Source organism: Leucoraja erinacea, chromosome 22 (assembly GCF_028641065.1).
Source record: "Leucoraja erinacea ecotype New England chromosome 22, Leri_hhj_1, whole genome shotgun sequence".
NCBI lineage: Eukaryota > Metazoa > Chordata > Chondrichthyes > Rajiformes > Rajidae > Leucoraja > Leucoraja erinaceus.
The window spans coordinates 26,759,920-26,785,905 of record NC_073398.1 but is presented as its reverse complement, the minus strand read 5'-3'; the positions used below and the strand labels follow the sequence as shown (position 1 = coordinate 26,785,905).

The window sequence follows — 25,986 nt, the reverse complement described above, 5'->3', positions numbered from 1 at the left end:
GTGAAACATAGAAGAGGCCTCCCATTCTGAGAATGTCAAGGAGACACCATAATTTAATACTTGTAAAGATTTTGAGGTTTATAAACCGAAGATAGACACAAGCTATATACGTGGCCAGGTTGATACCTTGTCCTGCAAAGGGCACTGGCAAAGAGGTGCAACTTTGAGACCCTTTTCAAAGCAGGTGTTATGCGTTGATTTGTAAAGCAGTTTGGAGATACAACATGGAAACAGGACATTAAACTCACCGAGCCCATGCTCACCGTCGATCACACATTCACATTAGTTCTATGTAATCCCAATACTTCACCCACTCCTTACACACTAGGGGCATTTTACAGAGGCCAATTAACCTACAAGCCCGTACATCTTTGGGATGTGACAGCACCTGGAGGAAACTCATGTGGTCACAGGAAGAAAGTGCAGACAGCACCAGAGGTCAGGATGGAACACTGGTCTCTGCCGTTGCAAGGCAGCAACTCTACCAGCTGCACCACTAAGCTGCTTGTTTTTGATGGAATACTGATAAGTTTGATATGGGGGCCCTGACCTTTGAAGTATATGCAGAGTTGTTTTTCTGTGGAGATGACATTTAAATATTGATGACCGCTTTGCTTGTGAGGTATTTATTGAAAAATATACTTTGACCATCACTTCTGAAGATACTACCTTTAATAACTTTCATGCTGGCACACATTTAACTCTAGGCATGGATTAAAAACCACCAGGAATCTTTGGACCAAAATCAGCCAGTTTGATCATGACAGCTGCATGACTGCGATAGGGGGCTGTTGTGTTTTTGCAGCTGCATATTCAATGTTAAAATGGAATAATAATCTGGGTGAACTATCTCAGCTACCTTATTGTATTGTATATCTTTATTGTCATTTCCTGAGTATTCACATACCCAGAGGAAACAAAAAAACGTTGCTCAATCAGTGTCCATTCAGTGTGCATTAAAAATAAATAGAAATGAAAATACATGTATCATGAACAAATTTAACACTCTACTAAACATTCAACAGGCGTTCCGATCGGCAGCGGCACAACAGTGGCTCTGCTGCAGTGTGTCCAGGTTGGTGGTTGGTGCGCGATACTTGGCAGGGGGCAAAGTCCATTTAGCAGTCTTATAGCCTGTGGGAAGAAGCTGAGGAGCATCCTGCTGGTTTTGCAGCTAATGCTCCTGTACCTCTTCCCAGATGGCAGGATGGAGAAAATGTCATGCGATGGGTGGTAGGGGTCTTTGATGATGGAGATGGCTCTGCTGATACATCTCTTCCTGTATATGTCCAGCAGGAAAGGGAGTGGAGCACCAATAATCCTGCTGGCGGTCTTCACAATCCTGTCTAGTTGGTGCCGTTCGTACGCCTTGCAGCTCCCGAACCAGGGAGTGATGCCGTAGGTCAATGTGCTCTCGACAGTCCCCCTATAAAAAGTCCGCTACACCTCAACTTCCTTAGAAGGTTTAGGAAGTTTGGCATGTCCCCAACAACTTTCACCAACTTCTACAGATGTGCTGTAGAAAGCATTTTATCGGGATGCATCACAGCATGGTTTGGTCAGCTCCCTCCAAGACTGCAAGAAATGGCATTGAATTGTGGACACAGCCCAGAGCATCACACAAACCAACCTCCCTTGCATTGACTCCATTTACACCATACGCTGCCTCAGCAAGGCCACCAACATTCTCAAGGACGAGTCTCAACTTGGCCACTCCTCCTCTCCCATCAGGCAAGAAGTATAGAAGTGTGGAAACACAAACATCTTCCAAATTCAGGGGCAGTTTCTTCCCAGCTGTTATCAGGCAACTGAACCATCCTACCAACAACTAGAGGACAGTCCTAAACTGCTATCTACCTCATTGGAGACACTTGGACTATCTTTAATTGGACTTTACTGGACTCTATCTTGCACTATACATTTTTCCATTTATCATGTATCTACACTGGGGATGCCTTGATTGGGATCATGTATTGTCTTTCTGCTGTCTGGTTAGCACAGAACAAAAGCTTATCGCTGTGTCTCGGTTCATGTGAGAATAAACCAAACAAAAGTAAAATTATCAGGAGATAACTAGGTCCTGCTTAATGTGTCAGAACTACAGGTCATTTCCCCAATGTAAATATTGGGCTCATATTGATCCCAATGCATAGTCGTGACCCAAAACATGGACCATCCAATTCCCAGTATGCTGCCTAACCCTTTCAGTTTCTCCAGCATTTTCTTTTTTAATTGGATTGAAGATGGGACTGCAGAGATTAGACCTCGATAGAGAAGGCAACAGAGGCCTGGTGAACTGAGTGGACAATAGCATAGTAATCCTGCAGTAAAACAGCAGACTTACCATCGGAGCCTGCGATCCCTTGCCTGGGCTTTCACCATCGAGGAGCTCGCAGTCTCGGGTAGAGGCTGATGTCGGGAAGTTCCAGTCCCAGAAGGTTTCGACCAGCCCCGACCCGGGGTAGATCGCTCGGCGCGGGGGGGCTGAGATTCACCCCCGAATCGGAGGGCCAGCTATGACAGTCAAGATCGTCCTGTCAACAGAAGGCTCGAGGCCCCTGACCGCGGGAGAACAAAGAAGGGAAGAGATTGAACTTTTTTTCGCCTTCCATCACAGTGAGGAATGTGGAGGAGTCACTGTGGTGGATGTTTATGTTAAAATGTATTTTAGGTGTTTTGTTGCTTTTTATTGGTAAGACTGTACAGAAAATCAAATTCCTCGTATGTTGCAAAACATTCTTGGCTAATAAAGTCATTATGATTAAACATATCTTAACATTCCCACAATATCTAGCGTCTAATGGAGAGGTTGAATGTGCAGGTCGAGAAGAAACAATCAAGTGGCAAGTACTATCACTTAATTTCTACTCAGTCATATAGCACGGAAACAGGCCTTTGACTCAACACCCAAAGTTCACCATCCCAACTAAGCCAGTTTGCTCGTGCATGGCCCAGATCCCTCTAACCTTTTCCTATCCACGTACCTGCCAAAATGTATTTTAGTTGTTGTTATTGTACCTGGATCAACTACATTTGCCAGCTCTTTCCATATATTCACCACCCTCTGGAAAGAAATGTCCCTCAGGTTCCTATTAAAACTTTCCCTTCTCAACATAAACACATGCCATTGTTCTGAGACAAATGATTCTGTGCATTCAACCTATCTATTCCCCACATGATTTTATACACCTCTATAAAATCACCCCTCAACCTTCTGCACTCCAAGGAATAAAGACCTAACCTGCCCAACCTTTCCCTATAGCTTAGGTCTGTACGGAGCTTATAAGTTTTTGGCTGGATGCTTCGGTTTCCTCTCATTCCAAAGACGTCCAGATCTGTAGGTTAACTGGCTTTAGTAAAGATTGTAAATTGTCCCTAATGTGTAGGATAATGATAGTGTACGGGGATCGCTGGTTGACGCGGACTCGGTAGGCCGAAGGGCCTGTTTCCTCTCTGTATCTCTAAATTAGACTACTGATTTTTCCTGAGATTTCACAAAAGCCGCTTACAAATCCAATTATATCTTGTTAATGTGGAGAGGCATAGACAATGGAGTACATTAAACTCCATCATACATAGAAACATAGAAATTAGGTGCAGGAGTAGGCCATTCGGCCCTTCGAGCCTGCACCGCCATTCAATATGATCATGGCTGATCATCCAACTCAGTATCCCGTACCTGCCTTCTCTCCATACCCCCTGATCCCCTTAGCCACAAGGGCCACATCTAACTCCCTCTTAAATATAGCCAATGAACTGGCCTCAACTACTCTCTGTGGCAGAGAGTTCCAGAGATTCACCACTCTCTGTGTGAAAAAAGTTCTTCTCATCTCGGTTTTAAAGGATTTCCCCCTTATCCTTAAGCTGTGACCCCTTGTCCTGGACTTCCCTAACATCGGGAACAATCTTCCTGCATCTAGCCTGTCCAACCCCTTAAGAATTTTGTAAGTTTCTATAAGATCCCCTCTCAATCTCCTAAATTCTAGAGAGTATAAACCAAGTCTATCCAGTCTTTCTTCATAAGACAGTCCTGACATCCCAGGAATCAGTCTGGTGAACCGTCTCTGCACTCCCTCTATGGCAATAATGTCCTTCCTCAGATTTGGAGACCAAAACTGTACGCAATACTCCAGGTGTGGTCTCACCAAGACCCTGTACAACTGCAGTAGAACCTCCCTGCTCCTATACTCAAATCCTTTTGCAATGAAAGCTAACATACCATTCGCTTTCTTTACTGCCTGCTGCATCTGCATGCCTACCTTCAATGACTGGTGTACCATGACACCCATGTCTGGCTGCTTCTCCCCCTTTCCCAATCGGCCACCATTTAGATAATAGTCTGCTTTCCCGTTTTTGCCACCAAAATGGATAACCTCACATTTATCCACATTATACTGCATCTGCCAAACATTTGCCCACTCACCCAGCCTATCCAAGTCACCTTGCAGTCTCCTAGCATCCTCCTCACAGCTAACACTGCCCCCCAGCTTAGTGTCATCCGCAAACTTGGAGATATTGCCTTCAATTCCTCTTCAATAGTCTCTTCAAGATGAGACTAAGCAATTATTAATACCATATGTAGTTCATTTGATGTAGTAAAAGGTTCCATGGTGCTATAATTATCAAAAAGAATTTTGATATTGGCAGAATGACCAAAACTTCTTGTAAATGACCAGTGTGTATGTCTGTGTGTATCTGTGTTTAAAGAGCCTTTGTGTTCGAACCTGCATGTTTAGGGCAGGATGTTGTTTATCCATGTTTAAATCTTGATGATGCTGTCGCTTGTTCAATTGCTCCACCACTATCAAACGCACAATCTATTGGATCAGTGCCTCTGCTGATTCAGTGTGTTTTGGCTGAAGCTAATCCCTTGTCACATTATTTAAAAATTAGGTCAGGTCATTGTTTCTTAAAGGAGAACTCTAGTTAACCCTGCAGGGGCCCCACCACTTCATTTTCTTCCCAGGATTTATTTTCCTAACAGCTTGCTGATGACATTTGAAACCTAAAGTGTGTACAATAATGTTTGTTTATTACTTGAGTTGTAACGTGAGCCGTTGATATTTGGATCCCCCAATACTACTCTTTGACCTATCTTCACCCTTCTCTGTCTTATAAGTACGTCCACCCAAACATGAACTGGTCTTATTCTTCTTCTTGCAAAACAGTCAGCAATGTCACAAAGCAGTGACATGCAGCCCCCTTCAAGCCAAATCTTGAACCCTCCTTTGTACAAGGAGATGGGGAACAAAGGACAGGAGGAAAGGCAATCCCTTGGAGAATTACCTCTTTATTGCAGATAGTTGCTCCCAACATCCATCAAAGAGACACTGGCCTGACCTTCTGCACATAATCCAACATCTTCCCTGATTTGTGCACAGAGGCAAAAAGAAAAGAGTGAACACTGAGAGTGAACTGTTTCCAGACGGCGGCAACACAGTGGTGCAGCTGGTAGAACTGCTGCGTCACATCGCCAGGTTCAATCCTGATCTTGGGTGCTGCCTTTGAGGAGTTTGCACATTCGCCCTGTGACTGTGCGGGTTTACCCTGGGTACTCCGATTTCTCCACATTCCAAAAGATATATAGGTGGTAGGTTCATTAATTTGGAGGGTGTTGATGGCAATAAAAGAAATGGGATTAATGTAGGATTAATGTAAAAGGGTGGCTGATTGCCAGTGCAGATTCAAAGGGTCTGTTTCTGAGTGCACTTCTCCATGACTTACTTCATCAGGTCATGCTGCTCCTAATATTTCTGAGCTGCATCATTAAGACCACTCATTTCTACATCAGTAACATCCAGATCTGTAACAACCATTTTCTCCACTCCTGCTGAAATTGTCATCAACACTTTTGCTAGCTCTGGTCTTTACCATTGCAACTTATTCTATCTGCAATCTATGGTCTATTTTCTTCTGCCTCCATAAACTTGAGACTACCAAAGATCTCTCTGCCAATGTCCTAATTCAAAGCCAATTCTTGCTCACCCACTTGTTAACCCATACCAGCTCCTGGTCATGCAATATCTTAATCTACTAAGGCAGTGAAATCATAAAATCAGTGTTCTCTGTCTTGGACCTTTGAACCCCTCTGTTTCTCCTTTTTACATACTCCTGAGAACCTATTAATTTATTCGTAGCTTTGTTCATTTGCCCTAATATTTTCTCATGTGGTCAGTGTGCCAGAACATTAGCTGCTCACCAATAACATATGCATTCTGGTGCCACACCTAGTTACAGTGAACCATTACAGTTACAGTGAGTTGCCAACATTTAGTCATATCGACATTAGAACTCCGCCTCAATTGTAAAACATCCACATACCAGTTGCAACAGATTATATTCGGAATTGATGTAGAGACATGTTACAGTTCCAGCCTGTAATAGTAAACCCTCATCAAAGTTACAGAACTCTACTGAATTATTGTTGCCATGGTTTTTCCCCTTTAAGAGAGTCTTATGCAATTAGAATCTGATTTTCTCTATCGGATTGTTGTGTTCAAGAAGGAACTGCAGATGCTGGAAGATCGAAGGTACACAAAAATGCTGGAGAAACTCAGCGGGTGCAGCAGCATCTATGGAGCGAAGGAAATAGGTGACGTTTCGGGCCAGACTGGGTCTGAAGAAGGGTTCTCTATCGGATTGTGTGATTGACTGCGTGTGTAACTGCTTCTATACCAGTGCAGTCTGATTCCATTCTTCCATTTTAAAACAAATTATTCTTCAATTCACATGCTTTTTAAATGTTTTGTTTTCGTTCAAATGTCGGAAACCTGCCAAATTTAAACTAGAAAAATGAAACAAATCCTGCCAATTTCCCACCCAAAAACTGCCATAAACTAGCTTGTGCTGAAAACTCCATGTACTCTATCTAGTAACCCCTAGTAATCTAGTAGAGGCATTAGGAAAGGCATTGATGGAGTAAAATAAGGTAAAATTATTTCCAAAACAAGCCTATCAGTAACCAGGGGTCATAGATTTAAGATAACTGGTGAGGAGGGGACGTGCTTTACTGTGCAAGTTATCACTGGTCATACATTGCCTGGGCAGCTGGTGGAAAGAGATTCAGCAGCAGCTTTCATTGGTGTATTGTATATTTCCTTATAAAATTAAAAAAAAACAGGTTCACGGGAAAATAAAGCAGAGGTGGAACTATTTGTGAAATCATCTGCTCAAAATTTATAGGATGAACAGCCTCCTGTGCTGAATAATTCTGAGCCTTTGAAAATTGAATTTGATTATTCTCACCTAATTTCCTTTTATGTCTTTCCTCTTATCACACACCGTGAATGATGACCTCCCGTGTTCTTATTTCCCCATCTCCCACTTTATTTTCACTCTCATTATCTCCATTCCCTTTATTCTATCTTTACAGCCATTCTGCTCTTATTCTCATTGCTGAGATCCTCACTCTGTTAACCATTTATTTTTATTTGCATCTCATAACGTAAACTCTCAACAATACGAACTCTCAAAAATCTTATGCAGGATTTGGGAAGGGTAGAGAGAGAAGCGGGTTCAAGATGGTCCCCGCTAAACTGGATATTTGAAGCACCCCTGCAAAAAAAAAAAAATAACAACATGCCTTAAAAGCATAAACAGAAAACTTCTTGAAATGGAACATGAAATGGAATCTTGTGCAGGAAGCAACTGCAGATGCTGGTTTATACCAAAGATAGACGCTAGATGCTGGAGTAACAACACTCAGCGGTACAGGCAGCATCTCTAGAATCTTATACAGGCTGTACACTAGGACCCTGCAGACACCATAACCTTCCGACTGAATCGGTTGAACCTGGTAAAGCAAATACACCTTAGTTACCTGATGCTACTGTGTTGATAGAGTAGTTCCTGTGTGAGTTGTGGAGGGCACATACTCATTGTTGGACCTTCACCAGAAAGATGGTATGGATGCACCAGATCAGAAATTCAGTAATACAGATGGGAATGTTTTGAATCATCAGGAAGCTGGGAGCTCTGTGCCAAAGGAGATTATTTTTACATCAGGTGAGTCTGCCTTTCTCCATCAACTATCAGGAACTACCTAAGCAAGTACTTGTTGTCGGATTTTATTTAACGCAGTCTGATTTTAACTGGATCTTAAAAACATTTTTACCAATCCACGTGATTTTATTAAAAATATATTATTTTATTCAAACTATTGGAAAACTGCAATTGATTTAACCTGAAATTATTATTATTTTTTAAATTAAAAAAAACCTTCCCAGCTCTGCCAAATCATCTCATCAGGACAACCTCCTCTGTGTACTCTAACTAGTAACCCCAGCTCCATGCACCAGTAATTCCTAACTTGACAAGTCTAATTCGGAACCGCTAACCCACGATCTATAACTAGTAACACACAGTCCTATAGACCTGAAGAATAAATTCCTCACCTCGCACTGACGTTTTTATAAGGAATTCCAACTCCGTAGATGCTCATCCTACCAAATCTTAATGAGTGGCCTCAAAAGCAAGCTTCAGCTAGTAACTCTCAACACAACAGATTGTAACTAGTAACTCCCAATACCACCAACTCATGTAAGTCACTGTCATTACCATCGACTCAAGCTGATGACTCTCCATCCTCTAAAGAAACCTGGATCAGTCCTCATGTACTCTAATTAGTGACTCCAAACTTATTTCCTTTAGTAACGTTAACCATGCGAAATCTAACATTGTGTTGTTGAATAGAAATCACTGACTAAACATGGTAAATATGGTATTAACTGCCAGCCACACACATGAATACCGCAGAAAATATCTTGAGCACAGTAAAATAAGGTACATTTCATGGAGTCGTACAATGGTAGACCATAGACATTGTATTAATGCTTTGGGAGAGATATCTAATTAGTCCAACTTCGCTTATATTTCCCCATAACATTTACTTTTAAGTATTTTCAAGTATACTGACTTTGCCGCTGATTTAGCTCAGATGTGTGGAGACCTGCATCATAACTATGTGTTCCTCTATTCTTGACAAGGCATGTTCTTGACACGGTTCCCCTGTTCTTTTCTTGCTCCAGAGTCTGCCTCAGCTCTGACTTACAACTCTCAACTTAAAACTCTCCACCTGATATGTGTCCATTTAATCAATCTGATTATTCTCACTGAAGTCTAATATCTAATACATTTATAATTATGCACTATCTACATTAAAAAAAAAAAACCTGGGTCCTCAAATGCAGATAATTAATAAATATCAAAAACAATACCTTCGTTACACTAGGCCCAGGAAGACCATCTATATAATTAAAAGTCTCATCTTGACCACTTCCTGTCTACGCTGTATATTGATTTTAGAAAAATCGCTACCATATATTGCTATGATTTCAGGCCATCTTACTCACAGTCCTCCTCCCCTGAGCAGGCCCTGAGGATATTTCCTAGCGATGAAAAATAGTGTTAAAAAACCTTGAGATACTCTAAAAAACCTTGTCAAACCCCGGATGCCTGGACATGACTCAGTCACTTTGCAAGATCGCAAGGGAGAGGCCACGACTCTCATTCTAAGCTGTGAATCAACTGAACTATGAGTCTGCAATGTACTTGCAATAAATGGTTTGTTAGCCCTTAATGACAATGTCATGAGTTGTATGGCCTGCTGTCCTGCCTGTGCTTGAAACTGCAATGCTTTATTTGGTCCGACTGTGTTTGGAAGGAATAAATGCTTTATTAGGTCCGACTGTGTTTGGTTCAAAATTCCCACTCATTTCGTGACTTCCGCTTAGTGGACAGGTCGCGCTGATTGCATAATTTACGGTGAGTGCAGAGGTTGCGCTGATTGCATAATTTCCAGTAAGTGCAGAAGTCACGCTGGTTTCGGAAGTGTCGCTGATTACGGAAGACCCAAAGTGGAGAGGCTGCGCTGAGCCATGTGAGTATTCAAGAAGGTTTACTGCCATATATATGGTATGTGAGTCAGTGAGTGTGTGTGTATGTGTTTGTAAGTGTGTGAGTGTGATTATCTGTGTTTGTGAATGTGTGGGTGTGAGAGTGTGTGTGTGTGTGTGAGAGTTAGAGTGTGTGTGTGAGTGGTCTCAGTGATTGAGCTGCCACCCCAATAATCCATTCGACCCACAATGTCAATACTAGCCCTCTGGAAACCAGTCCCTTTGGCACACCACACCATGCTAGCACTCCAGAACCCCCTCCCCATTGGCCAGCAATATTGGATTTGGTGGAGAGGTGGAATATTGCGTTGGGGGACCAGCCCTCCCGTGTGAAGCTGGGACCCACTGGGTCCCACTTAGTCTAGTTCTATATACATTCTATTTTGAAAAAACAATTATTCTCTACTAGTCTCCGTTTTCTTAATTAATGTCATATGCGCAATTTTACTCTCCCTTTAGTCCCATGCATTTCAATTTTACATATGAATTAGGAATAGGATTATGCCATCAGTCCCCTGAACCTGTTCCATCATTTAGTAAGATCATGGCTGATTTATTTGTAACCGCAATTCTCTATCTCATCTCCCCAGGAATCTATATACCTCTGCCTTAAAACTATTCACAGACTTTGTTTTCATTATACTTTGAGGAAGAGAGTTGCCCAGACCTTCAACCTTCTAAAATAATTCACCTCATCTCTTACTTTTAAAATGACTCGCATTATTTCCTATCTATTATTTGGTGGTCAGCAAATTTGGCAGTCACACCTGTTGCTGAGTCTATTATGTGATATTTTGTCAAGCCCTTTTTGAAAGATCATATGTGTTATACAACTTTATTACCTCTATCTTTCTTCATTTCATCAAAGGACCCATTTAAGTTAAGTCAGGCCAGGTTTGCCTTTGACAAATCTCTGTAGGCTTTTATTTATTAGCCTGTGTTCTTTAAAATTGGCATTAATTTAGTCCCCAATTATTGTCTGTACCACCAATATTAGGTTAAATGTTACAAAAGACTCGCTCCCATTTATGAACATGGCCATGATATTTATAACTAACCTATTCTCTGGCATCTTCCCCTTCCTCAGGGGAGAGTAAAATAGTTTCACCAGCGCCACCAACATTTCCATGCTTACTTACTTCAGCAACATACAGCCATAGTCACACAGCACAGACATGGGAGTTTCAGACAATTGCCTATGCTGAATAATTAGCATATATTCATACTAAGCCTATTTACTAGTACTGGGTGCATAATGTTCCATGCCTCAGGGATTGGTGTACTTTTCCAGATATGTCTAAAATGGTGTAAGAGTACCTGTCTTCACCACTCTCTCGGTATGTTCTAGATTCTCGCCATTCTCCGAGTCCAACATTTGAAATGTATGTGATTCATGCTAATTGTCTTTAATCAAAACCATTTGGAGTTTACAGTTATTAGCATCTGATGCAGCTTTGGAAGCAATGATCTTTGACATCTGTTGACTTTACTTGTTGGATTCACTTGTTCAATTCATTTTCACATTAGTTGTCTTTAAAAATTGCTGATCTTCTAGGTAGCTCATTTTCTCTTTATTCTATCCAATAATTGTATTATCTCCATTTTTGTGGCTATTTTGGCAATATCTTCTATAACTAAGACAGATCTAAAGCACTCAGCTTCGCCATGGCATTTGGCTCTCGTTGGTCCATCAGCCACACATCCTTCCTTCTTGTAGACCATATTATCATTTATATTTTATTTAGTTTTCTTATCTAATCACTCTCTCCTTGCCTCTTATTTCAGATTCACTTCCCTTCTGTGCTTTATCCTGCATGATTCACCACTGTATTATGAGCTGTTCATGTAATATGTATTTTGCTTTTGTTTTATTTACAATTCTTTTGTCCAACGGTGACTCTTACCTCTCCGTTTGTTTCACGTGAATGTGTTTACTCTGTATTCTGACTTTTCCATGCTCAATGGCCACATTAGCCGCTAACCTTTTCTTCCAGTCCATCTGTAAATTCACTGAATAAACATCAATCAAAATGCAGTAACTGAGGAAATAAAACCCACGATTAAAAAAAGTGTTTGATCTAATCATTTTGCTGATAAACATTTTAAAAGATTATAGATTGCCCATATCTGTGTGCGATTAAGAGTATTGAGATCGCAGCCTATTCCTATCTTTTTAAATCGCTAATCAGAAATGCAACTTGTCTCAGGTGGCTAATAATTAACACTTTGAACAATGTTCAGTGACCAGTGAGTTCCAACCACATACGCACTAAACTGGTGATCCATCTTCCAACTATCCAGGCACTTCAATTTACCTATTCTAGCTCGTGATTGGCAGTCCAACTCATTGCACCTTAGTGTGTATAACAATAAACAATAAACTGAACTAAACAAATTAGTTAAACAAAAGTAGTTATACTGAACTAAACTCAGCCCCATTAACCCCCACTCACCTACTCTGGCTGGAGTCTCAGCAATATGTACCCTATCCTGAACTCACTGACCATTTGCTCCAAATAATGCTAAGCCCATGCATTCCTTGATTAGAACTGAGTATGTCCACAGTTTGTGCCAGGATTAAGAATGATTAAATATTTAATGTTCTGGATTCGGGGGGACTTGGGAATTACTTCCCAAAAGACTACCTAGAACAGGGAGAAATGAAATTCTACAGAGGGGCAACAAGTGGTTCAGGATCTTACCTGGTTCCCACACAATAATGTCACCAGAATCTTAATGGCAATGTCGAATGCTCACTTTCATTTACAGATTTACAGATACAGATCCATTTTGTCTCATGAAATTAGATTTTCCATTTGATTTGCCAGTTGGAACATCTGGATCCCTTACTTCTTACAACAGGATTCCCAAATTATTGCATCTTGATTGACATTACCATCTTGACCAAAATCATTCTGCTGAGGAAGGGTCTTATACCTTTCGTGTTCCTTCTGCCATTTGCTGTCAAACCAAAAAATGTGCAATTCATTACATGGTCAGCAGGTGCAGGGTGGATTATTCTGCTGCCTGGAGCTGAAATGTTCTTCTTGAAGTCTTCCAGCTGCCCAGCTTCCAGTCCGCAGATTGCCATTTCATTAACAGGCATAAATGTAGACCCTTGTTCCTATCTGCATATCATCTGAGAGGTGTTGATTCTTGATGGAGTACAGCTCCACGATGCTGGATCTCAAATATAGAACAGTACGGCACAGGCCCTTCGCCTATCCAGATCAATAGATCAGTGTTTACAGTGTCCTTTACTCAAGAAGGCAAAATAGAAATGGTTGTGTTTAAGTTACAGCTTTCACAACCTTGCTTTTGATGTGCTCTTCCTGCGGCAATATGGGAAACACTGCAGCCCATTGAGGTCCCATAAACTGCAACAACATAAATGACCATTAGGTTGTTTTATCGCGTTCATTGAAGGCTAAATATTGGCCAAAATACTAAGCAAATCCTCTAGCCTTGTTCGAATAATGCAGTTGTGTATCTTGCAACCACTCAAGGTGGGCGGTGAATAGGTGAGTTGCAGTTTAAAGTATCATGTGAAGGTTCAATATCTCAGCGTTCATCTGCATCCTGACTGTACTAAAATCCCTACTTAGCTTGTCCGAGAAATCCGTCTGGATTCTTTTCTCACTACAGACCAAATACAAGAAGACACTCATGCAATCAATTGAATATCAGATATCCTGGAATCCAATCACTCTGCACCATTGTGTGTTGCCTGCAAGGGCCAATGCTGATTGGATCCCTTGCAGCTGGCAGAGAATGCAGACTATGGATTCTCTTTTTGGGCTTACATCAGGCACCCCAACAATCTCTAGGACATTTACAAAAGTGATGTTTGCCCTCCTTCAGTTAAACAATGTATTTCAGTGATGAATTACTCGTCACTGTGACTAGATACACTAGTGTCTGAGAAAGTCTAAAGCAATACACTGCACTGTCACAGTATTTAGGAAAGAACTGCAGATGCAGAAAAAAATCGAAGGTAGACAAAAAATGCTGGAGAAACTCAGCAGGTGAGGCAGCATCTATGGAGCGAAGGAATAGGTGACGTTTCGGGTCGAGACCCTTCTTCAGTCTGTCACAGTGTTGCACCAAAGAGACACTTGGTTATATTTTGGCAACTCTCACACCTTCAGGATGCTGTAGTTTTGGAACCTCCTCTAAACTTGTCTTTTGCATTGTGGCCTCATCTACATTGGTGAGATTTAACATGGACTGGGCAACTATTTTGCTGATTAGCTTCTACGTTACGTTAAATTAATCCAGCCGATATTATGTAGAAATTCAAATATAATAATGTAACATGTGAATTTAAACTTTTTTTTTGCTTCCCTCTGTCTTCCCTAATTCCATCCTCTCTCCTCAACTCTCCTCGTCCTCATGGCTCCTCGTCTCTTCTCTGTTCCCTTGGCTGATAGTTGATTGAAAACTTATCTATTTACACTTCTGATGTCAAGCTATTGCTAAGCATCACCAGTGTCCTATCTTCCATCTGTGCATCTCTAATTCTGAACATCCTTCTTCGCTTGCTCATTCTAGCTTAGAACTGTTTGGAACTTTCCACTTTCATCCTGGCATGACCCTGCAAATCCCCATCCCACGTCCCACTTACTCCCCAGCTCGAGAGAATCTTATCAAGGCAGTGCCGCCCCATTTGATCTGCTCTCTGGTGTGTGGAGGGAAGGAATGTCGATATGAGGGACCTGGTGACTGGACATTGCAACAACAAGCAATCCGGGGTGTGTTCTCAGCATGGTAGGTCAATCACAGTATATATCCCCACAAGCATTGGTCAGAAAGCAAGTGAGCTGAAAGTAGAAAGTGGCCAGAGGGATCCCAGTTTGGCATTAGCTTCCCAGAGAAAGGTTCTAAGTGTCAATGTTCATTGAGAGTGATTGTTTTATTTGGCAAAAGAAATACAGTCGCATAAATGTGCTTTGTATGTGCTGGGAATAATCAAAATATGGGTGTAAAACAGGAGAAACATTAAAGGGGTGGGTCCTTTGTCAATATGCTCATGGAATGAGAGAAAGCAGCTATTTGCCAGATATGCCCATGACAGCTCTTTGAGAGCAATCCATTTGCTCTTTCCCTGTAGCCCTACGAATAGTTTCATTCAAACATCCAATTCTATTTTGAAAGTTGCTTTGAATATGTTTCTGTTAAAGTATATATTCCACCAAACTGCTACATTGTGTTTGCTCAAATCAGTTCTGCTTCTTGTGGCGGTTTACTAAGTCTGTCCTCATGACTGGCCCTGCACCCTGTGGAAACAGGTGCTCCTCCTTTATCAAAACCATTTATTATTTTAAGCAAATCTATTAAATCCCCACTTTGCCTTCTCTGCACGAAGGACAATAACCCCAGCGTGGTTTATAAATGTGGGGAGCACCTTTATCATGTCGACTGCAGTGGTCCAAGTAGGTGGCTCCCCATCCAGTGGTGAACTTCACAGTCACATCCTAAGATAGACACAAAATGCCGGAGTAATTCAGCGGGACAGATAATCTCTGGATAGAAGGAATGGATGACATTTCGGGTCAAGACCCTTCCTCAGACCGAGAGTCAGAAGAGAGTCACATCCTAAGAGTAGATGATAATAAAATAAAAAATGTTAATCTCTCTCTCTCTCCCTCTTTTTCTTTCTCTCTCTCCCTCCCCCCACAGGGTCACTGATAAGATCCTAGCTATGGCAAGACCATCCACACAACTCATTAAGACGTTCAGCATCATCAACCAGTTCAAAGGGTAGGTGTTAACAAGTGGAGGGCTGTGCATTTTGTCACCAGAGTCCGTTACATCTCCTTACTCTCTGCCATTTACCTCATACCCAGTTTCTGGCCCCTCGAGAACCTAGCCCCATCCTCTAGTTACTCTTCCCAAAATCCCATTGCTTTCCCTTTAATTGCTCCCGGTGACCTAATGTGGCGTCACAGTCTTTGGACTGTGAATGACAATTCTAGTCTCGTGTGCCTAGTGACAATATCGTTGGAACATTTTCTTATTTTAAGGGCCTAAGGTAAATTGTGGCCTCCCTGTCACAAAGATGTGATTCCAGTTAGCTACAAACTATAGGAACCAAAATTGTTTCCTTTCATCCCACAGGTTAAATATCAAGTCTGTGATAAATCTGCAGGTACCTGGAGAACATAATCATTGTGGAGACCCCTTGGAGTTAAAGAGTGGATTTTCATATTTACCTGAAATCTTCATGGAGAATGATAGTAAGTTTTACTACACACCCTCTCAGCCCTCTGAATCTGGAAATTATTGTTACTAACTTTCAGATGGGGACAAATATAAATGCACATTGATTAGCACCTATAATATTAGCCCTGAAACTGCTTACATGGATCTTGAAGCCAGACCTGGTTTGCTGAGAACCCACAGATCCTGGGCCTAGACTCCAACTCAACCTCCTTTCTGGTGAGACCAGAATGTTTTTGGTAACCAAGCCAGTAACCTTGATAGATCTTGCTAACTGCAGCTCCACCCAGCAACAAGGGGTTTATCCTGCATTGCCTGCTTGATTCTACAAAACAAAAATAAATCTGGTAGAAAACTTTCACTTCATTTAATTATAGTTTGGATTTAATGCAGGGAATTAATGTCAGATTCACTTTAATTCACCTCTGAGTACTGGATGGGAAATGCATTTAGCCACAGCCCATTTCTTGAACTCGGGCTTCAACTCGGGTTCAGAAGCATCTTTAATGTAGGCTTGATTATGTTGAAAGCATTCTCAACCTGGGCCCAAACCATTAGTGTGGTACCAAGAGATGTTGGAAATAGTGTATTTTCGAAGCCCTACCTGCACATTTAGGTGAAGGCAGCAGATCCCAGGCGTTATTTGGGAGAAAAGCAAACCATTCCTGAGAGTCGGCCCGTGTTCACCCTCAGCAGATATCTCTGCAACAAATTTATTGGCAATTTATCTTATGCTTCCACACCAATTGGTGGATTATTTGCCTGCATTACAACTGTGACTGTGGTTCACCAGTAATTCATTCATTGCTTGTGAAGCAAATTTCTTGAGGAAATAAGTAAGCCTGAGATTTCCAATGAGGTGGGGTCCCTTCAACTCCTGTCTCGTGATGGATTAGGCCACAGGCTAGCCCATTCCTCACAAATGACAGGCACCTACTACCTGCTTCAGAAATGGGCCATGGGCACCCCATTGGATGACTGTACCAAATGGGCAACATTGCATTGCCTGATTAAAATCATACTGGAGTCACAGTAAAACAGGGAGTGTTGATTAATTTCCAGGCCATTGCATATAACCTGGGCTGTAATTACTAGTGATGCTGGATAGTTGGATTGGGAAGTGTTCAACTTGCTAATCTTAAAATAAAGTTCCAATTCTCTACTTCACTTGTGTTCACACAGCAAACAGGTTGTGCCATCTGCAGTGAAGGATCACGTGTGACATTTCTGCCTGTAATTAAGAATCTCCGTTTCTATTTACACCTGGCTCAGCAGAATGGTACCACGTCTGAGGGATTGAATGCACAAAGCTAGCTATCACTTTTCCCCATGTATGGGAGTTGGGGACTGAGGTCAGGCTGGTGCCTGGGGACTCTGGTTGACACTAATTACAAGGACTGTAAAACTCATGTTTTATAAATGATGATTTTAATTTTGCACTGTGTATAGAATATCAAGATAATTCAGTGGTTTTATTGGAAGAGACCTCCCAGAAATTACTCTGAATTTGCTGCTTTATTGCCGCAGCATCTGAATCTTATCAGGTTTCCGGGCTGTTCAGTTCAGTTCTGGGAAAAAATGAAAAGGGGAGAAAGTAAAATAGAGAAGCAAAAAGATAAAGAGAAAAAAGGTGAGAGAAAGAGAGAGAGAAAAAATGATACAGGCCCCAGACAGAATCTCATCAAATCTGCAAGAGATATCTTAAAGTATTTAATGTACAGAAATTAAACATGTAATGTGCATCAAAATATCACGAGCAATAATTAGATAAGTGTTGCAGCATGGAAACAGGCCTTTCAGCCCCTTGAATCTGTACCAATCATCATGCATCACGTACATCAATTCTACATGATCGGCTCATTTATTTTTGGTGATATTGGTTGTGGTTTAGTTTAGTTTAGAGATACAGTGTGGAAACAGGCCTTTCTGCCCACCGAGTCCACGTCGACCACCGATCACCACCCGACACACACCAGGGACAATTTACCATTTTGCCAAACCAATTAACCTACAAACCTGTATGTCTTTAGAGTGTGGGAGGAAATGAGAGCAGCCGGAGAAAGACCAGGCAGGCCACGGGGAGAACGTACAAACTCCGTACAGGCAGCACCCGATGTCAGGATTGAACCTGGGTCTCTGTAAAGGAACAACTCTACAGTTGTGCCACCGTGCCGCCCCTTGTGACTGGGAGTTTTTGAATGTGATGTCAATGAACTGTGACTAAGTATATGTTGTCACGTTAGAGGTACAGCATGCAAACAGGCCCTTCAGCCCACAAAGTCCATGCTGACGTGTCCTACATCTTTGGAGTGTTGGAGGAACCCAGAGTATCCAGAGAAAACTCATGAAATCGGGGGGGGGGGTGTGAACGTACAAACTCCTTATAGAGGGCACACGTAGTCAGGATCAAACCCGGGTCTCTGGCGCTATAAGACTGCAACTCTACCGCTGCGCCTCCGTGCCACCCACTGTGTCTGTTAATGTGTTCATTGTTAGGCTGGCGTATATTAGACAGGTGCATGAGTGATTTTGACTGCTGATGAGATGAGTTACCGTGAGGATCTGAGCATCAGAGTGTGAGGCCCCATATGATGGCGGCTAAGAGACAGCGAGCTGGATCTGCTGTAGTTCAAGTGGGTATTGTGGCACTATGGTGGAGCCAAACCCCACTTCATTAACTGAGTGCTGCAAGAATAATCACTATGTTAGGAGCCTAAACATCCAGCTGCTGGTTTGTGGAAGGAATTAGCAATTCCCAATTAGCAGGCCTTTAATTTTTCCTCTCTTTTCCCATTTGCAGTTTACTTTTTTAACTTTGGAATGGCAGATTTTGGAGTCTCTTCGCTGGTGCGTTTGCTGGATGTGGTGAAAGTGATATCGTTCGCAGTGGAGGAGGGCAGGGTGGCTATACACTGTCACGCAGGACTCGGGAGGACAGGTCGGTCGGCAGAACTAAGGTCATGGGAGACACACAGCTGATTCATCAGCTCCTGAAACCTTTCATAACAAAAGGCTGTGGATACGGGATTAGGACTGTGTCTGGGGACTCTTATTGAGCAAGGCTATGGAGAGATGTGCAGCAATGGTGGTTGGAAAGAGCTGAGATACAGATCAGCTCCGATGCAGATGAGGAATTGATTCGAGGGCTGAATGGTTTGCTTCTGTTTGTCTGCACACAGATATGGAAAACCTATTCTATTCTCCTTGCATCAATTCTAACTCAGTTGGTATCATTCTCATCTGTGAATTCAAGTCCCAGCCACCTGAGCACAAGAATCTGGGCTGACACTCGACTACACTGCTACAGTGTGCAGGGAGTGCTAAACTGCTGGAAGTGCCAGCAATTGAAGAGATATTAATCTGTCCATGCATTATCCCAGTGTCATAGTCATTGGTTATTCTTTAACGTTATAAAAGTGGCTTGTATGGCCATCATCTGTCTGTACAACCTTGTTGTATCCAAACTGGCAATTTTACTGCAGAAGGAACCTTTGCTATAGGGCACCTTTGGGATACAACAGCCAAATAAAAATGTTAGCAACTAATCGCATTGACCAGTCCGTACCCTTTGATTTATACCAATAAAGTGTTACAGGTTCACTTGCTCTGCATAATAGAATCAACAGATTTGGTGATTTTAATTCTACAGTTGATCAAATTTCACAGTGCAGGTCCTGTCAGCTCCGTGTGATGCAAACGCTGAATACCCTGCTTCTACCTGCTGCTTTAATGTGTTCTGAAACACCGAGCAAAGACGGCAAATCAGTCACTGGGCTCTGGTGACTCGGCTCATGAACAAACTTTAGAACGTAGAGAAATACAGCATGAGAACAGGCCCTTCGGCCCACAATGTCTGTGCTGAACATGTTGCTAAAATTAACTAATCTCAATTGACTGCACATATCCTTCCATTGTCAGTTTATCCATGTGCCTGTGTAAAAGCCTCTTAAATGCCACTATCTTATCTGCCTCCACCACTACCCCAGGCAGCACATTCCAAGCACCCACCACCCTTTGTGTAAAAATAACTTGCCTGTTCATTACCTTTAAACTTTGTCTCTCTATCTTAAAGCTATGCCTTCTTTGACATTTCCTCCCTGGGAAAAAGTTCTGACTGTCTATCCCAGGGGCGGGGAACCTTTTCATGTTGGAATGTCGCATCAAGTTAGCTGTAATCTAATAAGGCCGCATCCAAGAAACTTCAACTAGATATACTCCAAAATGTACATTATTTTGTTAAAATAGCCCTCATGACTTACTAATGTTTTAATTGTGACCGTCAGTCGGGGAGGATTATTTAATTGAATCTTCATTTACTCTTTGGTATTTTAAATACGTTCATTTTAAGATAAAAATTAAAATAATAAAAGACGAACAAAAACTTATAATAAAAATAAAAAGATTTGTTCTACAAATATTGGATTCATTCAAAAGGCCGCACTTAATGGCCTGGAAGGCCGCATGCGGTGCAGGTTCCCTATCCCTGGTCTATCCTATTGATGCCCCCATAACTTTATATATACTTCTATCTGGCCTCCCCTCAACCTCAACCTCAAGTTGTTAGACGGAAAGGCACTGAGGCATAAGGGTGAATTGGATGATTATAGATTTGTTAGCCTAATGTTAGATGAAGGAAAATAATCTGTGGTTCATACATTACATTACAATTAATATGTAATCAAGCCATTCAGTGCAATAGTTGGTAAATAGAGAAAATCTATTCTCTGTAGCTAATAAATTTGTAACCAGATGCCATGGATTAAAATTGTTGGTAGCAAATCTGTAGAGAGCAGGAGAAATGTTAATTGCTGATGATGAGTCTGCGTAATCTTTTCAATTTGGTCAGACTGAATACACGCATCATACGTACACATAGGCAACCTGGGTTGCCCTGAGCCTCCCTTTTGTTTATTGAGGCATCAGACTCTTGATTCCCCCACACATCTCACCCATAAACCTGCTCAAAGGTAGTCAACACCTGGATTACTCTGTCTGGGGCCTGCTGTCTCTGACTTCACTGGTGAATTCACAATCTCACAAGTCTCAGTCCGGAATTAAATTATAATTTGCCTGATTTTCATACAGAATCTTCTGCATTCTGCATTTAATCTCATACATTAGTTTCCTTTTCCACAGCATTCAACCACAGGAAATGACCATAACCCTGATGCATGTTTTATAATTTTATACAAGTCTATCATTTTACTTCAAATTCCTCTCAGTCCCACAGAAATATCTCTGATTCTTTGAGCAATTAGAAGCATAGAAATATAGAAACGTAGATAAATAGTTGCAGGATAAGGCACTTCGGCCCTTCGAGACAGCAGTGCCTTTCAATATGATCATTGCTGATCATCTAAAATCTGTATTCCGTTCCTGCCTTTTCTCCCATATCCCTTGATTCCTTTAGCCCTAAGAGCTAAATCTAACTCTCTTGAAAACATCCAGTGAATTGGCCTACACTGCCTTCTGTGGCAGAGAATTCCACAGATTCACAACTCTCTGGGTGAAGATGTATTTCCTTATCTCAGTCCTGAATGGCCTACCACTTTGTCCCTCCCACTGTAACCCCTGTTTTTGGACTTCCCCAACATCGGGAACATTTGTCCTGCATCTAACCTATCGAATCCTTTCATAAACTTTAATTTCTTCTTACTCCTCCTGTGTGCACAAGAGCCTCAACATCCCTCCTATAGTCTAGACTCCAACACTGTTGTGTTACTGAGATTTTATATGATTCACATGACATTTCAATTCAAAGTAACATTACTCAGAAGGACATTCAGCACAGTAAAATGGAAGTTAGTATCTAACAAATCTCTGTCTTTTGAGGATGTGAGCAATTAGATAAATTTATATGATTAAATTCAGGACAATTTCCACCCAAATAAGAACTGACACTAATATTGTTCACAAAGGCAGCATTTAACTCAGCACTAGATAAAAGTAAATGGAATAAATATAGAGAAATGTTTTGTGGCCTTTCACCAGAAAATCATTTTCTGAAGTTCCACTCCTCATTCCTGATTCCCATTACACCACTATAGGTTGCCAAGATCCAGTAATTAAAGGCATGGCTTTTAGACAAATCCTTCCCCATAACTATCAGGCACATCATTTCTTTGTCTCACCTTTTACGTGGCTTAGTGTCAATATTTCTTTGATAAAGCTCCCATGCAATGGTAAGCTCATCATGTAAGACAATAAACAACAGACAATAGGTGCAGGTAGGCCATTCGGCCCTTCGAGCCGGCACCGCCATTCAATGTGATCATGGCTGATCATCCCCAATCAGTACCCCGACCCTGCCTTCTCCCCCATAGCCCCTGACTCTGCTATTTTTAAGAGCCCTATCTAGCTCTCTCTCTTGAAAGTATCCAGAGCACTGGCCTCCACTGCCCTCTGAGGCAGAGAATTCCACTGAAAAAGTGTTTCCTCGTCTCTGTTCTAAATGGCTTACCCCTTATTCTTAAACTGTGGCCCCTGGTTCTGGACTCCCCCAACATCGGGAACATGTTTCCAGCCTCTAGCGTGTCAAAATGCTTAACAATCTTATATGTTTCAATAAGATCCCCTCTCATCCTTCTAAACTCCAGAGTGTACAAGCCCAGCCGCTCCATTCTCTCAGCATATGACAGTCCCGCCATCCCAGGAATTAACCTTGTAAACCTACGCTGCACTCCCTCAATAGCAAAAATGGCCTTCCTCAAATTAGGGGACCAAAACTGTACAAAATACTCTGCAACTGTACAACTGCAGAAGGACCTCTTTGCTCCTATACTCGACTCCTCAAGTTATAAAGGCCAACATGCCATTCACTTTCTTCACTGCCTGCTGTACCTGCATGCTTACTTTCATAGACTGATGAATAAGGACCCCCAGATCCCATTGTACTTCCCCTTTTCCCAACTTGAAGCCATTTAGATAGTAATCTGCCTTCCTGTTTTTGATACCAAAGTGGATAACCTCACATTTATCCACATTAAACTTCATCTGCCATGCATCTGCCCACTCACCTAACCTGTTCAAGTCACCCTGCATTCTCATAGTACCTCCTCACAGTTCACACTGCCACCCAGCTTTGTGTCATCTGCAAATTTGCTAATGTTACTTTGAATCCCTTCATCCAAATCATTGATGTATATTGTAAATAGCTGCAGTCCCAGCACCCAGCCTTGCGGTACCCCACTAGTCACCACCTGCCATTCTGAAAGGGACCCGTTAATCCCTACTATTTTTTTCCAGTCTGCCAACCACTTCTCTATCCATGTCAGCACTCTACCACCAATACCATGTGCCCTAATTTTGCCCACTAATCTCCTATGTGGGACCTTATCAAATGCTTTCTAAAAGTCCAGGTACACTACATCCACTGGCTCTCCCTTGTCCATTTTCCTAGTTACATCCTCAAAAAATTCCAGAAGATTAGTCAAGCATGATTTTCCCTTCGTAAATCCATGCTGACTCGGACCGATCATATTACTGCTATCCAAATGTGCCACAATTTCATCTTTTATAATTGACTGCAGCATCTTCCCCACCACCGATGTCAGGTTAACTGGACTGTAATTCCCTGTTTTCTCTCTCCCGCCTTTCTTAAAAAGTGGGATAACATTAGCTACCCTCCAATCCACAGAAACTGATCCTGAGTCTATAGAACATTGGAAAATTATCACCAATGCATCCACAATTTCTAGAGCCACTTCCTTAAGTACCTTGGGATGCAGACCATCAGGCCCTGGGGATTTATCAGCCTTCAGTCCCATCAGTCTACCCAACACCATTTCCTGCCTAATGTGGATTTCCTTCAGTTCCTCCGTCACCCCCAGATCCTCTGGCCACTACTATATCATGAAGATTGTTTGTGTCCTCCTTAGTGAAAACGGATCCAAAGTACCTGTTCAACTCATCTGCCATTTCCTTGTTCCCCATAATAAATTCACCTTTTTCGGTCTTCAAGTGTCCAACTTTGGTCTTAACTAATCTTTTCCTCTTCAAATACCTAAAGAAACTTTTACTATCCTCTTTTATATTCTTGGCTAGCTTACCTTCGTACCACATCTTTTCTCCCCGTATTATCTTTTTAGTTATCTTCTGTTGCTCTTTAAACATTACCCAATCCTCATGTTTCCTGCTCATCTTTGCTACGTTGATCTTCTTTGCTTTAATTTTTATGCTGTCCCTGACGTCCCTTGTCAGCCATGGTTGCCCCTTGCTCCCCTCGGAATCTTTCTTCCTCCTAGGAATGAACTGATCCTGCACCTTCTGTATTATTCCTAGAAATACCTGCCATTGTTGTTCCACTGTCATCCCTGCTAGTGTATCTTTCCAGTCAACTTTGGCCAGCTCCTCACTCATAGCCCCATAGTCCCCTTTATTCAACTGCAACACTGACACCTCCGATCTACCTTTCTCCCTCTCCAATTGTAGATTAAACCTGACCATATTATGGTCACTACCTCCTAATGGCTCATTAACCTCGTTCCTTTATCAAATCTGGCTCATTACATAACACTAAATCCAGAATTGCCTTCTCCCTGGTAGGCTCCAATACAAGCTGCTCTAAGAATCCATCATGAAGGCACTCTACAAAATTCCTTTCTTCGGGTCCAGTACCAACCTGATTTTCCCAGTCTACCTGCATGTTGAAATCTCCCATAACAACTACAGCATTACTTTTGCTACATGCCAATTTTAACTCCTGATTCAACTTGCACCCTATGTCCAGGCTACTGTTTGGGGGCCTGTAGATTAATCCCATTAGGGTCTTTTTACCCTTACAATTCTTTAGTTCTATCCATACTGCCTCCACATCTGTTTCAATGTCTCCCCTTGCAAGGGACTGAATTTAATTCCTCACCAACAGAGGTCTACCCACCACCTCTGCCCACCTGTCGGTCTTTTCAGTTCCCAGCCCTGACCCTCTTGCAGCCATGGCTCAGTATTTCCCACAACATCATACTTGCCAATTTCTAACTGAGCCTCAAGCTCGTCCACTTGATTTCTTATACTTCGCGCATTCATATACAACACTTTGACCTCCGTATTCACGTTCCCCCTCGCACCGCTCGGAATTGGCCCTGACCTTACTCTGTTGTCCATTCTCAAACTTTCCTTCCCATTAATTCGAGAACCTTTTGTAATTTTTTCTGTAGCCACTTCCCCTTCAACTCCATCTTTATACTCCCAATTTGTCAATCCCTCCCCCGCACTATTTAGTTTAAACCCACACGTGTAGCCCTAGCAAACCTGCCTGCCAGACCGTCAGTCCCCCTCCAGTTACGGTGTAACCCGACCCTTTTGTACAGGTCACCCCTACCCAAGAAGAGATCCCAGTGGTCTATAAATCTAAATCCTTGCTCCCTGCACCAACCCCTCAGCCACACATTCAGATCCCCTATCTCCCTGTTCCTGTTCTCACTAGCACGAGGTACTGGAAGCAGTCCGGAGATAACCACCGTTGAAGTCCTGCCTTTCAGTCTTCTTCCCAACTCTCTGAACTCATGTTGGTGAACCTCCTTCTTCTTCTTCCTGATGTCGTTTGTGCCAACGTGCACAATTACTGCCGGCTGTTCACCTTCTCTCTCTCTGTCTCGAGGATGTTCTGAATTCGGCTCGTGACATCCTGAACCCTGGCACCAGGGAGGCAACAGATCATCCTCGCATCTCATCTGCCGCCACAGAATCTCCTGTCTGCTCCTCGCATAATGGAGTCACCGACCACTCGGTGACTCCATTCATAACCTTACGTTGACTGTCATCGACGTTGGTCTCTCCGGTCGAGTCCCATCTCTAGGGTTGGACCCACCGATGTAAGATTAAAGGCACTAGATAAATGCATTGTTTTCTTGTTTCAATCCTAGCAGCACTGAGC

The 25,986-nt window shown here is 42.2% G+C and overlaps 1 protein-coding gene across 1 annotated transcript in view; it reads left to right on the top strand.

Moving 5' to 3' along the window:
* Positions 1-5,013: 5,013 nt before the first annotated feature.
* The window catches only part of zgc:77752 (uncharacterized protein LOC393862 homolog), a 35,559-nt gene continuing 14,586 nt past the window's right edge, over positions 5,014-25,986 (top strand). The window contains exons 1-5 of the mRNA XM_055653275.1: positions 5,014-8,004; positions 14,324-14,660; positions 15,573-15,653; positions 16,011-16,129; positions 18,913-19,050. Coding sequence (XP_055509250.1) covers positions 14,482-14,660; positions 15,573-15,653; positions 16,011-16,129; positions 18,913-19,050 — 517 coding nt within the window. The 5' untranslated portion in view covers positions 5,014-8,004; positions 14,324-14,481. The remainder of the gene's footprint in view (positions 8,005-14,323; positions 14,661-15,572; positions 15,654-16,010; positions 16,130-18,912; positions 19,051-25,986) is intronic.